The sequence below is a fragment of the Epinephelus moara genome, chromosome 24, assembly GCF_006386435.1.
Source record: "Epinephelus moara isolate mb chromosome 24, YSFRI_EMoa_1.0, whole genome shotgun sequence".
Lineage (NCBI taxonomy): Eukaryota > Metazoa > Chordata > Actinopteri > Perciformes > Serranidae > Epinephelus > Epinephelus moara.
The window spans coordinates 40,433,173-40,451,233 of NC_065529.1; the positions used below are offsets into that span (position 1 = coordinate 40,433,173).

Genomic DNA, 18,061 nt, shown 5'->3' on the forward strand with positions numbered 1-18,061 from the left:
TACCAGTAGACTAGCTTACTGCTCACGTCTTCCAAGTTCAACAGATTGTCTGTCAAGGTAAATATTTTATCTGAGTGTGACAGATGTCAACTGGCTTGATGTTTTTGGTCAAGGACTTTTTGAGTTATTCACAGAAAGATTCGAATCGGTTAGTATAGCGCCACCTATGGACGAATCGTGGGCATTCTTTCTGGTATACTTACTCATGGTCTCTAGTTGCAGTATGCACATTTTGAGCATTTTTGGTCAAGGACTTTTTGAGTTATTCACGAAATGCTTTGTGGACCAACCGACCAACCAACCGACCGACTGACAGAGTGACCTATAGAGCTGCGGGTCGCTGCTAAAAAGAAAAATACTTTTTTTTTTTCTGTATTTGAAAATACAAAATACATGTATTTTATTTTGATACATTTTCTGCCACCAGTATTTTGTATTTTATTTTGATACATTTATTTGAGGGGTATTTTGTATTTTGTATCAAAATACATTTTGATGTATTTTTGCCCATCTCTGCATGCACCCACACAGATCTCTGTTTCCCTGTGCCCAGCAAACTATTGACTGACAGCCTCTCACCCTCAACCAGAGCTACAGCAAGTACCCAACATTTTCGTAACTAGATACTAAATACTGGGGAATAAAACAGTAGATTGATTACATGGAAAGGTTAGTGTAAGGATGTGATGGTGTGGTTGCCTGGCAACAATAAAAAGGCACAGCAAGAGTTTTTTTTCATTTACTAGTGGCATTCAATTTTTTAAAAAAAGGTAGTGCGGTGCACCTCGCGTTTTGTGATCAGGGCCTTACTCATGAGTTCGATTTGAAGGCAGCGTGGAGCCCATTAGAGCTCTTACTTCCTGTTTGGCAGTTTGGATTAATAATCAGCAGGTAATAAAGTTGGGAGCTTATAAACAAACATTTGGTTGATTGAAGTTGCATATAACCAATAAATGACTTCTGTTAGCAGGTTAGCATGCTACACCCACATGTTGCCATGATAACATAACTCAGCTACACACCTACAGATCTACTGTGATCTTATAATAAAGATGAGATGCTTTAAATATGGACTGTGAGTCAGTGCCTGTGACTACACTACCTCAGGTGAATGAGTTTGACTGGGGTGACAGGGTGACTGTGGGGGCTGCCCACCCAGTGGAAAACATCACTATGTGAAACATGTTGTGGGCTGAGTGACTGTTACCTCGCCACATTCATCCACTCCAAAGCTCCATTAACAAAGAGGGAATGCAGCTATTAAAATCTGGAGTGGAGTCTCTCGGGTATAAAATTATTTCACAGGTTATATGGCGTGCTGAGTTCTGCCTCTCTCCCCCTCGTCTGTCTTTAGCAGAATGTGAAGGAGTTTCGGGGAGTGAGCACGAGTTTGGCTGATGGTGGGTGGGAGCCACTACACTTGTAAAACATAGATGAATAGTGTGCTGATTGTTGGGTACTTTGTGGCTCAGATTTTAAAGTCATTTATACAGAGCAGCTCGAGTGTTTATGCTCCACACAAACACTTTCACACTTGTATTTAGACTCACATTATTACACGACTACCAGAACATAAATGACACAAATCTCTGGTGGAGCCTGGCATGTGTTTTGTTGTGTTTCCTAGGAGCTCGTTAGAGGCTTGATGGAGCAGATGCCCACTAAAGCAGGTGTTCTCAAGGCCTTCCTGAGATTAAATGTGTTTAAAAAAACACTTCAGACACAAACTGTGAATGAGGCATTTTGTAGAAGAGAAGCACAGCATACACACATGTTGCAATCCTTTAACAACAGCGACTTGGATGCTGTCAGTCTGTAAAAAAAAAAAAATAGGCAGCAGACGTCTGATGTCATACCTAATTGATGAGAAAATTTATTTAGTGCCCACTGACAGCAGGGGCATGCCTTGCTGCGGCACTGCCTGCTGTCAACAATCAAGCAGGAAATATATTTTAGAAGTCAGTAAGGATTGGGAATGCTCTTCTTGCTCTGTGGCACGGTGCTGCAGTGGTTAGCATTGTCACCTCACAGCAAGAGGGCTGGTTCGAACCCAGGGTGGGGGATTGGGACCAGGGTTTGGTCCGCTTTGCATGTTCTGCCTGTGTCAGGGTGGATTTCTTCAGGGTACTCCGGCTTCCTCCCACAGTCCAAAGACATGCAGGTTTATTGGTGACTCTAAGGGCCTGTTTATACGGTTACGTATGTTTCTGAAAATAGGTACTCGGGGGGCGGCACCAAGCATGCATTTGAAAATATCACTGCACGCAATTGGATAACACTACGACCAATCAGAACAATACGCGGGGTGACGTATCCAGAGCTTAGCTACCAGTGGAGCTAACTGGTAGATTAGACTCTTGCCGTATCCTGTCGACAAAACAGCAAAAACGTCCTTCTTGCAAAGGAAAGATTCGAGCGCCATCTTCTGTTCCTCTTTTAGAGAAAAAGCCAAGTCTAACTCGTTCATTGTAGCGGCCAAAGCCATTTCAAACAACTGGTGTTCATCCATAGCCATCTTGCAATGTTTACTGACTGATTCCGGACTTCGTCGCCACAGCGCTGTCGTCATCTGTTTAGCTCGCCTCTGGCCCGCCTACATCAGATACACCGATGTGATTGGTGCAGCTGGGCTCCAACGGCATGGGTAATGAGCATCATTACTGATTGGCAGAGTGACTCGCTGAGCAAATTCAAATTGTGCTCTCGCAAGAACTCTGGATTTCCAGGGTAATCATTTACATGTAACCAACGTTTTTCTCGCCGAAAACGGAGATTTTCAAAAACTGCTTCCAAAATGAAAGTTTTTAAAAATATCCGTTTCTATGGAGACGTGTAAACAGGATAGACGGAGATTTTGGATGGTGATGATGCTGCAACCCAGTTCACACGTGCCCATTAGGCGCCCAGGAACCACAACAACAATGGCGGATATATGCCGGGTTGTTTGCGCTTTGTTAGTACTTTTGGGACTACTTACAAGCTTACAAATGAACTTAGCACTGCTGCATCAACATCACCGCTACATCGGCGCACAAAGACGTCTGCTGCTGTGAACAAGGCCTAAATTGTCCGTAGGTGTGAATGTGAGTGTGAATGGTTGTCTGTCTCTATGTGTCAGCCCTGTGATAGTCTGGTGACCTGTCCAGGGTGTACCTTGCCTCTTACCCAGTGTCAGCTGGGATAGGCTCCAGCCCCCCACCCCGCGTGGCCCCAAACAGGATAAGCGGTTATGAAAAATAAATGAATGAGCTGAAGTAATTTTGTAGAAGAGAAGTACAGCACGCACACATGTTGCAATCCTTTGACAATAGTCGCCTGGTTGCTGTCAGTCTGGGAAAAATGGGCAGCAGACGTCTGAAGTCATACCTAATTGATGAGAAAATTCATTGAGTGCCCACTGACAGCAGGGGCATGCCTTGCTGCAGCACTGCCTGCTGTCAGCAATCAAGCAGGAAATATATTTTAGAAGTCACAAGAGCTGGGGATGCTCTTCTTCCTCTGTGTCAGTTTTGCTTGACTTAATGCTGTTTTTGAGCCAAAAAACAAACCCCAACGTGATCTATCTGGAACAGTCAAGTCATGTGTGAGAATACTGTATATGGAATGGTTCTGTTTTGGGAGACCTATGGGTAAATGCCAAAAATCATTGCATTACATGGATATTTGAAGCCAGGGTTGTGTGAAAAAAACGGGGGCATAGAGAGAGAAACATAGAGAGGAAAACGGAATAAAGGCAATCACAGCGGATACAGCAAAGGAGAGGGCCGTGATCAAGAAGGACGTGGCGAGAAAAAATAGCACAAATTGGAGAGAAAACAGGTCAGAGATAAAGATAATAGGCAACTGTACCGAAGCATCAAACGCAGATGCTCTTGATCCCCAATGACATCATACTTCATGGAAAAGACCAAGTGGCCCAGGGCAGCATCCATGGTGTAATAATTAAAGTGTTCCTGGGGGCAGATAAGCAGAAGAAATTTAAATGCAAGGCTGAACACTCCTCCAACAACTGACAATAAAAACTGCTAGAATAAATTATAAATGGAGAGTGGCAGAGAGAGTAACAGTAACAGTGTTTTAATTTAGGAGAGTAGCTGAAGTGCCCCTGAGGAACAAGGTGTGAAACAAGGTACCAACTTCTACAAATCTTAATTTAACACACAACCACCTATATATTCTGTATTTACAATGAGGCAGTTTGTTTCACAGTTCAGTGTCACATACTGCAGCAAAATATGGTGACACTGAGAATGTTTTCTCTCACTTTGTGTAGTGTATGTGCTCTGTACTTGTGCATGCACTTTGCTTCATCGCTTTGAGGGAGAATGCTAATGGCGTATGTTTACTGACAGAAGTAAAGGTTTTCAAGGCGAACACACACTTTGATTTAATGTCAGAAGCAAAGAGTGGCAGCTGGTGTATGTCCTCATCTCTTTGCAAGGCCGACATGTTGCTTCATGGGCCTGATACATCATCCTTGTTGTTGCAATGGTGATTGAATTATAGATAGCCCACACACAAACTTTATTCCTTTGACAAAGTCCTGTTTTTGACAACACATATAAGCTGCGGTCTGACAATTGGATGACTAAATATGTAAGCTTGACTCAATATCTTCTTTTGATCATCCCAAAAATAGTTCCATAATAATAATTGTGATATTATTGTCATTTTGAGATCATTTTATGCCATTGATATGATGATATCATTGCTTAATAATGCAAGTACACCCTTTTCAAAGAGCAGTGAACTTTTAATTCTTAAGAATATTCAGACAGTGATATTGCTGGTAGGAAGGGCTAGTTCCTGGTTCCAACCCAGGGTGCCCTTCTTTAGGGAGTTTCTCCAGATACCCCGGCTTCCTCCCACAGTCCAGGGAGTATCTGTTAAGCCTAGTTCACATTACACGATTTTCACCCCGATTCTGACGTCGCGGGATCTTGAGAGCCACCTTGGGTCGGAGGTGAGTCGGCAGGTAGTCTGCTACGACGAGTCCTCACGTGTGAACAAGCCTACGAACAAGTCTCCCCCTTGTCTGTGACTGGGACTGGATATCTGGCACGCTAGAAAACTGGAGAAGTGTGACACGATTGACAAAGAGCATCAGCCAATAAGAGGCGGGATACGTCCCACGTCAGCACGCAGGAGGACGGAAGAAATGTGAGGAGGACAAGCCGCAGGGTTGCCAGGTCCAGTCGCTTCTTTTAGGCTTGTTTCCATAGTCCTGGTTGCTTGTTTCTCTTCCAAGATCTGGCAACACTGACAAGCCGGCAAGCAACAACAACAATGGCGGCGTCCACAGGATCACAGGGAGTGCGTTGTGTTTGGACCCCAGCCCTGGAGGCAGATCTGATTCAACAATGGGAAGAATATCCATGCCTTTACGATGTGTCGTCTCCAAGTTTGGTGACATCACCGTGTTATCTATGGCTCTATTGGCGAGGGCTGAGTGGAGAAATCTTGTGGTGTGCACACACAGGTCATAATGCAGTTGGCGAGACTCCCACTGACAGAAACACACGTCGCCAGGTATGAACACTCAAAAGATTACGATAATCTCCGCGACGCAAAATCGGGGTGAAAATCTTGTAATTTGAACTAGGCTTCAGGTTAATTGGTCACTCTAATGTGAGTGTGAATGGTTGTCTGTTTCTATGTGTCAGCCCTGTGATAGTCTGGCGCCCTGTCCAGGGTGTACCCACCTCTCGCCCAGTGTCAGCTGGGATAGGCTCCAGCCCCCCCATGACCCCCAAACAGGATAAGCAGTTACAGAAAATGAATAAATATACAATAAGGTGTATAAAAAATTAAAGTACATTTAAAGGAGTAAGCCAAAATGACTCAATCTGAGACTTAGTACGAAATTTTAACCAACAAAACCAAAACCAAGTGATGCCTCTTGTAGCTAACAGACAAGCTTAGCGAAGCTCCGGGAACATCACAGTTGCCCCCATAATCTGGCCGGTGTGTTGCAGTCAGCTCCCGGGCATGGACAGCCTGAGAGCTGGGAGGTTTGCTGGTGGATTTATGGATTTGAGAATAAAATTGTTGATGGGTACAACTAAAAACGACAGACTTTATGGCTCATTGCCAAAGAATGGCAAGCTAATGACTACCAAGACTGTGCCTCTTCAACTCCAAAAGTGCAGCTGCAGGCTACCGGTAAGCTACGCTGTGTTGTCTTTAAAGTGTTTTCTTCAGATCTGCACAAGTAGGCAGGGGTAGAAAGAAAAGTAAGTAAGTAAGTAATGGTTGGTAAAATCTGTTGTTTATTCTGGCATCCTGTTGTCTAAAATGTTGGTGACGCTCTTACGTAAACAAACATGCACGTAAACACAACGGGGAGGCAACATCGAGGTCAGCATAATGATCGAGGTCATGTCCATATATCGTAAGATAAGTTTTTCGGGGTCACTGTTACATCAAATCGATATACATCACTGATATCAGGCTAGTGAATTTAAAGAAATGGAAATAAGGAACCTTTTCCAAATACAACTATATATTTTAGGATGCCTATAGTACACTGAGTAAATCATTCAGTTTGATGTTTCGATTGATCCATACTGCGTGGAAAATAATAGGTGTCAAAGAGCACATTGTCATGCAGTCTATTTTTGAACAGACTACTCTAAGTCAAGCCAATAAGATCACCAATGACTCCTCTCATGTTCTGCATACAGAGTACAAGCTGCTGCCCTCTGGTCGGAGATTTAGAGTGAACAGATTTAAAAGTTCATTCATATCTCTGTCCATCAAGCTTTTAAACAATGTTAGATAAATCCAGATCTGGCATTGGATTATAACGATTTGCTGATTTGCAAGTTATCTTTTAAGGTTTCTTCTTGCTACGTTGGGTATAATGTTGATTTGTCAATGTTATATGTTGTATTTCTATGGCTGCAGTATACAGTAGGGCCAAAGACAAATTTCCCACTCTGTGTGATCTTGAATCTTGTTTTGTGATGCTTAAAACCAGACCTCTTTTCCCCATCCTCACCTTGCCCATGAATTGCTTCCTGTAGATCTTGGCGAGGCTGTTTGTCTCCAATTTGACGTGGGAGGTAGGACAGGGGGGTTGATCGGCCTCTGGTGGGTCTTTAGGCTCATGATTGGTCCCCTCGATCCAGTAACCGCCAAACTGGGGCAGCAGGATGAGTGGAAAGGGGCTCGTGCGACCCAGAACCTGACAGTGATGGACAATAATAACACTGATTAGCTGGCGTGTTGCATCGAGCACTGCACTGCTTTCATGTGTGCTTTTGTTTTTCCTGTTTAAACATTTAGCTTTGCAGTGTCTGGGTGCATTGTGAGTTATCTGTGGGGAGAGAGTGTGGCATGTACCTCGTGGACGCTGGGATAAGGGATGTAGTCCTCTTCTGTCTGCAGGGAGGGAAACAAATATGAGTCAAGCTGACAAACAGCTGCTTCAAGTCATACTTTCACTTTTGGTTCTTTGAGGAAATAACAATGAGCATCTTAACACTGTGACAGAATATTAACTACAGTGTCATCATTTTTCAGGGTTACTTTTCTCATCCTGCAAACATGACAGAGGCCACATTAGCAGGACGTCTGACAAATGCCTTATATCCTCTCTGGTGAATGCACAGCCCCTTTCTGTTAAATCATAAATCTGCACTCACTGCTCTCATTGTTAGAATGTAAGTTGTCATTTCAGCTTGTCATTTAGTAAATGTTGAAATATTTTATTTCATGAGTGGGTGTTAAAAAATCTCAGCAGTGACATGACAAAAAGACGACAATACAATCTTTCACTTTGAAAAAGAAAGTGCCTTGCTTTCTACCCGATACGTTTTTGTGAGAGAAGCTTACTTTCAGTTACTGGCAGCTAATGCATGCAGTCCTATTTAAAACACATCACTGGACATCACACAATAACAAACATTCCATCCCTCATTTTACCATCTGATAGTTGTATTCAGTTACTGTGGCATTCTGATGTCCTTTGCAGAAAAACATTTTGTGACAAAACATTGCAGCTTACTTCCTTGGCAAACACACTTCCCTTCAATTTCAGAAAGTGATTTTGTCCATTTCCCAAGAACGCCTTTCAACAACCTCAGCAGAGTGTACCTGGACCTGTTCCATTACAAGTTATAACGGCTATACGTAGCAAAAGTGAAAGCAAGAGAACTTCGTCTTATGCTCAACTAAGTGAAAGCAAAGTCCCTTACACAAAATGTAACCTTTCTGATGACATTGCGTTATTGGCAACTGTAGCCACCATGGAGGAGGAACTAGAGGGACAGTCAGAGGAACACCAAAGTAAAGACGATTCACTCCATTTGTGTCAAAATCCTATGGCAATCCAGCCAATAATTATCAAGACATTTTAACATAAAACAAATCATGTCAACCTCACGGTGCTGCTGGAGGAAAAGTCAGGAGATTGCCAAAGTCAGTAGGTTAAATCATCTGGGAACAATGAATGCCTATACACAATTTCATTTCAATCTATTCTATAGTAGTTGAGGTATTACAGTTAGGGCCAAAGTGATGAGCTGACTGAACAACTATCTGGTTGACTGTGCCCTCCAGAGAGCTGCTAGCTAGTGTGGCTAGAAATGTTTGGTCTAGACAGAGCACTCTAAAAAAGGGCCAATAACAAAGTCTGATGTTTTATTGGTGTTAAGGGTATACGATGTAGGGCTGCCCCGTACCAGTCGACCAAATGTTGGTCAACCAGAAAGGTCATTAGTTGGCAAGAACAAACAAATGTGAAACTCTATGAGGAGCTGCACCTTGTCAAAATAAATCCAAACCTATATGACTGGACCATGTGGGAATTTAATTTGAAAGGACAAACACAGGAAGTGGCCACGTTCAGCAGTCAGACAGGAGTGACGTTAATTTCCAGGGCTGGTACCTGCAGTTATTCCACAGGCTAGTTAGTAACATGTCGGGCAGGAAATCCAAAGTGTGGGATCATTTTGAGAAGGTGAAGGACGAACCCAAGGTGATATGTAAACTCATCTTCATTGGTCGACTATAAACATGACGTATCATGTGAAACATGGAAGTAGCTACATGCCCATTAGCCCACAGCGTCATTAACAGGCGGCTCGCTCAGTGTGTGACGTGCACTTGTAGATAAAATATAGGCCTATATTAATGAAGGTTCATTAGTACAGTTTTGTATTTCTCTGTAATGTAGCACAGTGTTAACAATGTTACTGATACTATTCTTTCTCACACCTTCAACTCAAACCATTGTGTCATTTAATTATCAAATTTAAATCGTAAAAATGCAGGCGACTAGTCGACTAAGGGCCCTAAATGACGACTACTGGTCGACTAGGAAATTCTTAGTCGAGGGCAGCCCTAAATCTACGCAGGAATTGTGGGTTACTGTTTGTAAACATGCTTGCCAGCATGAGAGAAAGCCACCCTCAGATTTTTTTGGCACTGGGTCCACGATCTTCAAAGCGTCCTCTTGGATGCCTACTGCTTATTGTCTGGCACCTGGTCGCTATAAAGTCCTGTTCTCACCTGTGCACTGTGCCCAGAAATGTCCCGAACATAACAAAATAAGGAGAAAATAAATAAGTCTACACATTTTGGAAAATCCTGCATGGTATACTACATCTAAGAGTTGCTGCAAAAAAAAGCCTCCACTGCAGCTTCATCACATTGTCTGCATACACCAACAGGCTGACCCAGACATGCATGAGCCATGGAACACTAAAGTAAATCCCAAAGCACGGGTGCCCAGTTGCTCAGTGGGTAGAGCAGGTGTCCCATGTACAAAGGCAACATCCTTGCTGCAGCAGCCATGGGTTTAATTCCAGCCTGCAGTCCCTTGCTGTGTGTCATCCTCTCTCTCTCTTTCTCCCCTTTTAAAATTAATACTGTCCTATCAATTAAAAAAAAGCAAAAAGCCCCCCTCAAAAAATAATCTTAAGTATATCCCAAAGTATGGGCCTGTTTTATATAAATTTGGTCTGGGGCTGTTTCATGGTGTGAGCTAAGCTCATTAGCGCTAATTAAGGGAAACCTAACAGCTGCAGGACACACTGATATTATTATATACTGTATTTTAGACCACAGTGTTCTTCCAACTTTGTTGCAACAGTTTAGAGAAGACCCTGTCCTGTTTCAACATGACACTATCCCCCTGCACAAAGCCAGCTCCTTAAAGAAACAGTTATCCAAGTTTAGTGTGGAAGAACTTGACCGGCCTGCACAGAGCCCTGACGTTGACTCCATCCGGCCCCTTTGGGATGAAGTGTAATGCTGACTGAAATCCAGGCCTTATCGCCCACCATCAGTGCCTGACCTCACTAATGCTCTGTGGCTGAACAGAAACAAATCGGTTAAAGCTAGGCTCAAAAGTTTTCCTGGAGAGCCTGTTCAAAGAAGTTGAGGCTGTTACAGCAGCGGCGCCAACAGAAGGTTTTAACAAAGGTGGCCAGATGGAGCCTCTGACAGTCTTGGGGTGGCATGAAAATGCACCTGAATAGCCTCTGACAGTCTTGGGGTGGCATGAAAATGCACCTGAATCATACTGGCACACAGAAACCTTTTGGTTTCTGTGTGCCAGTATGATTCAGGTGCATTTTTATTGTTTTTCTGTGTGCCAGTATGATTCAGGTGCATTTTTATTGTTCTATTCATTCGAAAATTCGCAATACGTGACAAAATGAAAAGACACATTTCCTCTTTTGATTCTCTCCACTAGAGTTACCTATCTGACTGTCACCACTCCCTCCCTGTCTTTCATTTGGCACTGCAGCTGCACGAAGGGGCGGACCTGTCCCATCTCTCTGTCTCTGTATTCTGTGTGCGGTCCACATCCTCCTCCTCGTCATCATCATCCACCTGAATATTACTATCTAACCTGTTGAACGTAGCTGTCTGAGTTATGGAATGATTCCTCTGTCTTGTCACGGCTGTGTTCTGCCACCACATTTTCTTCACTGATTCTCAGTCACACGTCTCTAAAGGCTCTGACGGATGCAAAAAATGCAAAAAATCAAACCTGTTCCAAAAATTTTAATGACTGACGAAAGTTTCGGACTCAGCGTGCAAATGTGATCGACACACACGTGAAGTCGTATTCAGTTTTAGATGTTTAACATTTTCCCACGAAAAAACGGACTCAAAATTAGCCTGTGTATGTGGGGTTTTTTTACACACAGGTAAACGTGCTAAAAATAGGCTTTCACACTCCTTTCCCACTGCCAGTAGATGAGAGCAGCTCTGCAGCAGATGAGTATGCTTTTCTGTGTGTGGTGTTTTCTTTTTGGTGTGTCACGTTCAACGTCACAGACAGGCTGGAGAACAGGTAGACAGCAGAGAGGAGCATGGAGGCCTATGAAAGCTTCATGGTGCTTACTTCTTTTCATACATCTCCCAGTTATCCAGTCTCTCTTTTGAACACGGTGCAGACTAATTTGGATCGACGTTTGAGTGCTGCTTGGGCAGAGATGGACAGTGTTTTGTGATGGCTCATCATTGCATCTTGCTGGTGAAGGAGGAAGGGGCTTAAATTAGCACATTCACCCAGTTGTTATGTTGCCATCAATGCCGATTGGAGCCAGAGGCAACAAATACCCATGCCTACTAAGAGTCATTTGACACGGGTGTGAATGCCAATTAAAATCTTTCCTGATGCATTAAAAAGACAGATGTTAGCAGGTGTTTTTTTGTGCAGGGGGAAAGTGACTTTATATTTGAATATTTTTGTGAGGGGGCAGCAGCATTGTTGTTACAGCAGCATAATGCCCATGGTTTTGGAATTAGATGTTCAATAATCACACATGGATGTCCACATCCTTTTGGCCGCATAGTGATAGCTCATTTACACATTTTTATAGGGTGGCATTATCCCTTTAATTATTAATGCCAGCAGGACTGTGAACTCTAAAGCTATATTATACACATCACAGGGCGGTCAAACCCTCACCAAGTTATCTGACCGTTATCAGTCCACAATATTAAATGGTTTACACTCTTCATTCAGATGATTACCATCTATTGTTTGCCCTCTCTGACTTGACCTCAGAGCTCCAGCTGAGAGTATTTCCCCGTCTTCACTGCTGACTGCATCAGCCTTTCTAGGTAACAGGACAGCTTAGGATTTTGCAATCCCAGTCCCCGTCGAGTTCCTAACTCCGTCGGTGAGCGTCCTAAAGCCTGTCTGACAGCTGATAAGGAAAGGTTTATAACTCTGCCATTATGGATGCTTTACCAGACTGTGGTCTCTGAGGAGATGTGAGGATTTGCGACTCACTTTGAGGGGCGGAGGGAGGGGGCATCTTTGCTCATCCATTCTGCAACCCTGCGGAGAGAGAAATGAAAGCAAACTGAGAGAACAGGTGGAATATCTACGACACAGGTTCGGAAAGATAAAAAAAAGACACGCATGACACAGAACATTTGTATCATTTGAAATGTATGTAGCAGCATAGAGCGAGCTTAGTATCTGTGACAATAATTCATGTTTACATAACACAAGCTCAATCAGCAGATGGACAACAGAAAGAGGAAGTAAAGAGGAGCGACAGTTTGCGGACTATAGCTGGTGAAAAAGATAAGCAGAGATCCATGAGGACAGAGGAGGTGTTTCCATCACGCCATACTGCAGATATACCACGAACCACAATTCCACTAAAGGGCCAGAAAGTGCCAAAAAAGGGCTTTCCATCTACTCTATCTTTATTCTGCTGACTCATAACTACTGACAGTTCCCAAAGCACAGAGAGAGAGAGAGATGAGGAACAAAGCATTCCTGATCAGTGGCCTCTTTGTGTGGAATGCCCTCCAGCAAGATTTGAAACGTATCAAATTTGATGCACTTTTTTTTTTTTTTTTTAGGACTACAGGAGATGAATCAAATGGAAATTGGAAATGCTTTCATTAAATTCATTCTTTGAAGACGGTTCCGCTGCTTCTGTCTCTCCCTCCCTCATTCCCGCATTCCCTTTACTTGTTGGAGAATATGCATTACTGCTGGTAAGATATGTTACTGCCGCCTGCAACCCGGGAGAACTGCTTCTGTGCTGTTCAGGTGCTTCTCAACCAAAAGTTAAAAAAAATTAATACAATTTGAATCTTCCCTAAAATCCCCACGAAGCTCAGAAACACTTCACACTTTACAATTAAAATGAAGGCATTAGTGATACAGATCTTCACGCCATGACATCACGCCTTTTACGCCTGTCATTCTTTTTCTAGCAGTGAAAGTTCAGGGAAATGTTTGAGCTTCTACAGTGTTGTACATACTCCAAACCTAGATCATGTTTTTGTGCCTCCTTCAGCAATGTTTCGATGTTTCCAACTAAGATAGTATCATTGTAGACAGTTCAGATTTACATGGTGTTTCAGATCATGTTAATTTGACCATGACATAGCAATGCCAAAGCTATAAGATCAATTTCATACGATATTTGACCTCTTAGAAGAAGACTTAAAGGAGCAGTGTGTAAGATTTAAATGGGATTCATACTTGTGCGTCTATGCAGAACCTACGCTGTAGCCGACGCACATGGGGTACACCATTGTGAGTATTTATACTTGTGCGATGGTGTGTCTGTGTCACTTTGCAGTTACACCTCCAAAACACAAGTCAGTGTCTGGGTTTCTGAAAAGTGCTGGTAAGATTAGTTGATTCAAAACACACATTAAACACACATTAAACATGGCTTAATAACGTCAATTGCAAACACAGCATTCACAGACAAACACACAGACACATTTTCCAAACAAATACACCATGCTAATGTTTTTAGCACAAGCCTATGGCATTTTATATTGTATAAATTAGCCTAGCGACGAGCGGAGATTTCCTCTGCTCATATGAAGCCAGGATAAATCACACACAAGACTTAAAGTGCTGTTTTTGTGGAGGTAAATAAAAGCTTTGCTTCCACTGAGGGAAATGGTGTCAGCTTACAGAAATAGACAGGAGGTCTGCGTTGCCACAACGTGGAGTTACATTTTTGAGTAGGTGCACGTCAGGCTATGGCGTAGGGTGCAGCGTTCGCTCTGCGTTGACGTAGAGCCGACGTAAATATGACGTTGATTTGACGCAGAAGTATAAATCCTGCATTAGAGGGATTTAGTGGCATCTAGCAGTGAGGATTGCAGATTTCAACCAGCTGAAACTTCTGCCGGTTAGAATTCCTTCAGTGTTTATTGTTGCAGAGGTTTGTATCATGAGCCGAGTTATCCACAGAGGTCTCCTCCTTTACAGAAAAAAAATGGACCAGTGGAATACTGGATAAAGCAGTGGTTCATATTTGGTCCGGGCAGGGACTTGAACAGGCAATCCTCCGGTTCCCAAACCAAGTCCCTGTGGACTGAACTACTGCTGCCCCCTATCAGTATCAGTATCAGTATCATATCAGTGTTTCTCCTGTGCTGTCTGGCATGTTGAAGACAGGCTACTATTCTTGCATCTGCTTATGTGTGCTCAACTTTTTTCTGATAACTAAAGATCCAGATGTTTAGGAGGTTTTTCCCGGGAGCCGAATAATTTGCAGAGGTCTCTACCTCTCCAAAACTGTGGAAACATGGTGGTGCAACCTCCGTAGACGAGAACCTGCTACCTCTATAGATATAAACAGCTCATTCCAAGGTGACAAAAACACAATGATTCTTATTTTCAGGTGATTACACACTACAGAAAACACAATTATTATGTTATATTCCATTGCTGCCAATATATCCTCCTAAATCCTACACACTGGAATTTTAATTCAGATTTAAAAGAAAGAAAAAGAACTGTATTTAGATTCAGTAAAAATAAAAAAATGAATGAATGAATGTCCACAGTAACAAAGAGGATATGTTTAATATGTGCTGATCTCTTTCCACTGGCTTACTCAGAATCTGCTACTCTTGCTTCTGTTTTGTGTTATTCTGGAGTTGAACATCACAGGCTACAAAACAAACTGCATCCCTACAAATCCATAACAATATTTCACACGTCTGGTGACGCAGACAAAACTACACAGCTGTGAAGAGGAAACAAAAAGGCTCTGTTCAGCACATTCACAAGCATCAGGTTTCCAGAGGCAGCCTAGGGCTGTCACTGCTGCGAATACAAAAAAAACCCCCAAAACATAAATGGCAAAGAGAGGGACACACAAAAGTGTTGCAGTAGCAGGGTTGTGATCTGGAGTACAAAAATAGCAGGAAAAGCAGAAAAACGTGAGTCTCAGAATAGAAGTAAATGGAAGTTTTATGTCCAAAGCAAGTGAATTTCTGAGGATGCTCTCTGATTAAAGCTTGGGAGGAAAAATGGTCACGTTTAAGCAGCGAGTACGAAAGGCAGAACCCGGGGACCGCTTACAGTACCTGCATCCTCTCGATCATGGCAAACAGGTCCGAGGTCTGGGGAAGAGAGTTGACACAGATCCACAAAGCGACATGGGTTTATAAGTTGTCTGGATATGTTTCCCCCGCAGCCTTCACTTATCCTTCATCTCTGCTCACTGCTAAAGCTGGCTGTGCAGTCTCAAAACATGGGACCTCCTGCTGGAATCTCTGACACCCCCTAATTCCTCATCTCACTATGACGGCACTCCGTAACACATCCTCCACCCCACTTGACACCAATCTCACTGAGACGCCATTCAACTCCAGGAGAATTGTTCCTCCACGCTTCAAGACAAACACACTGTAAACAAGTAAGTCTACAGGGAAAATGAGTCTCAGAGCTCCATGGTGCCTCTCTCTGTTGCTACAGCCAACAGCTCATCTGACTGCACGCATGGCAAAATCAGCTGGAAGACACTCAGAGCTGGGCGTCTGAGGCACATTAATGTGTGAATGAGACACTTAACCTATCAGATAACAAGCAGATACAAAGTGTGCAAGGCAGGAAACAAAAATAATTGAGCATGGACGGTCTGGCAACTGGGTTTCATGTCAGTCTGGTGTACTAACACCAGTGCTGCTCATTACACAAGGAGGCTTCAATCCAGCTTCTAAATTCATAATCACACCTGAACCATGCACTACCGCAGAACATCATTTAGTTTTTTGTCCAATTAGCTGAGGTACTGCTCCAGGTTAAAGTACAAGGAAACGCCTGCAGGCATGCTTTCTCATCTGCAGAGGCCACGTTATGGATGTTAAGCAGCTCAAACCTGAGATGAAGAGGATCGCAGCAGCCCTGGCGGCAGTGCTTGTTGTGGGGTGAGCCCTCTGTTCACCATGTAACACAAGTGGACTGAAGTGCCAAGCTGATGTTTCCACATGACAGCTTAAATTTACTGAGGGGCGCTGCAGGACGTGCAAAACACACACACACACAAAACCACGGGAAAGCATTCACGTGCATGCACAGAAACATTTTTGCACGTGCTAAAAGATGCTTAAACACACACCTACCGCCCGCTGTAAAAGCACACTTTCACAAACACACACACCCTGACCTCATAAAGCCAAAGGTGCAGCCTGTAGTCTATTGTTGCATGTGAAAATAAACAGTGCCATATGATATTCGGGGAGATACCGCTCTCCTGACTGCAAAACAAACATCAACAAACATTGTCTTATGCTGACCAGATTAGCAGTGAACCATACAGTAACCACATCAGTGCTGAATCTCTCCTGAGAAAGATGGGAGACAATGCACTCCTGGATTGTGGGGGAGCTGTTTTAGTGCAGCAGAACATGAGCAATAGCTATGTAGATATGTGTCCTAATAAAAACAGCATCATTGCAGAGTTTGTGACTTCTATTTTGCGTGCTATCATCAGGTTAAAAAAGAAAAAAGTCTGTGCTGGAGGCAATTTCTCCCCTAACACAGACGATCTGTATGGGGCTAAAAACAGATCCCAGGGCAGTGGAGCATGTATCTATCTGTACAGTGTACAAAAATCCAATATCTATTGTCCTGCAGCACTGGACACATATTATAGCTCTGTCTCTAAGCCACCTTAAGAATTAAACAAGCAACAATAACTAGAGCGAGAAGAATCTCTCACTTCCAGCAAGTGAAAAATACTCACATCACTGAGGCATCGCCTCTTGGGAAAAGGCTTACTGGCGGGACTGTTGAACAGTCCGTCCAATAAGGCATTCTTAGCTGTCCTGAGCTCAGTCATCATTCCCACAAGTACCAGCGCAGGCAAGCTGACAAGAGCGAGGGTGTTGATGTTACTGTCAGCCACGAGGAGAAAGGCGAGATTGACAATGACACCTCACACTCACTGTCGCTCAGGCAATACACCGGGAGAGAAAACTTGATAGCTGTCAATCAGAATCCATACAGCATTGTCTGAGGTAAAAGTCTGAAGCTGTAGTGTGAGAACATCATTTCCCTTCCTTCCCCTTTTTTATAGCCCCCCCTTTACTCCACTCTGCCGTAGACACACACAGCTGTTCTGAAGGAAGTAAGGAGGAAGGGAGGGACAATGTTTCTCCCCGCACTGTGCACAACTATCTTCTCTTTTTAATGCAAACACACACACTTGCAAGTAGACGGACGAAAAACGGCACAGTTCTCTTTTCTGTTGAAGCACAATATGAGACTATTCTCTTCCTCTTTTCTTTCATCTTGTGTTTTTTCCAAGCCTCCCTGTGAGAAACACTTCTCGGCTCCACACAGAGAGCCAGACACAAGCATGAAAACAGGTCAGTGTTGGCATTTCTGTCCCTCAAAAGCAATTGAGGACAGAAGTTTCGTCACACTTTACAGTTTATGTTACGATGTGTTTTACAGCACGTGTTGAGAAGTGGGTCAATTATACCTGCAGTGCTGATTGTGAGCTGTTTGTCATGTACTACTTTTCCTGTACAAGCACTCAGACAGATTATCAACACTTATCTTGCTGAGATTTTTTTTTGTTTACAATCAATACTTAATAAGATAAAGTTGACATTATGAATGAATGGCTCAAGGGTGCAGTCACACCTGCCCAGTTTGGTTCATTTCAATCAAACTCAAGTTCGTTTGCCCCCTAAGTGTGGTTCGTTTGGGCAGGTGTGAACACAATAATCGCACTCTGCTGTGCACCAAAACAACCGGACCGAGACCTTCTTGAAGAGGTGGTCTCAGTCCGGTTAATAACAAACACTGGTGCAG

The 18,061-nt window shown here is 43.3% G+C and overlaps 1 protein-coding gene across 3 annotated transcripts in view; it reads right to left on the bottom strand.

Annotated features, from left to right (window-relative positions):
- Positions 1-18,061, bottom strand: part of rap1gapb (RAP1 GTPase activating protein b) — a 112,921-nt gene that overhangs the window by 29,380 nt on the left and 65,480 nt on the right. For 2 of the 3 annotated variants that reach the window (XM_050038654.1, XM_050038652.1), the window contains exons 4-7: positions 12,215-12,304; positions 7,345-7,383; positions 7,001-7,186; positions 3,850-3,953 (exon numbers count right to left, since the gene is read on the bottom strand). In XM_050038654.1, the coding sequence (XP_049894611.1) occupies positions 3,850-3,953; positions 7,001-7,186; positions 7,345-7,383; positions 12,215-12,304 (419 nt within the window). Of the gene's footprint in view, positions 1-3,849; positions 3,954-7,000; positions 7,187-7,344; positions 7,384-12,214; positions 12,305-15,324; positions 15,361-16,985; positions 17,274-18,061 lie in introns of those variants that run through there. The other variant, XM_050038653.1, reaches the window with a different exon arrangement.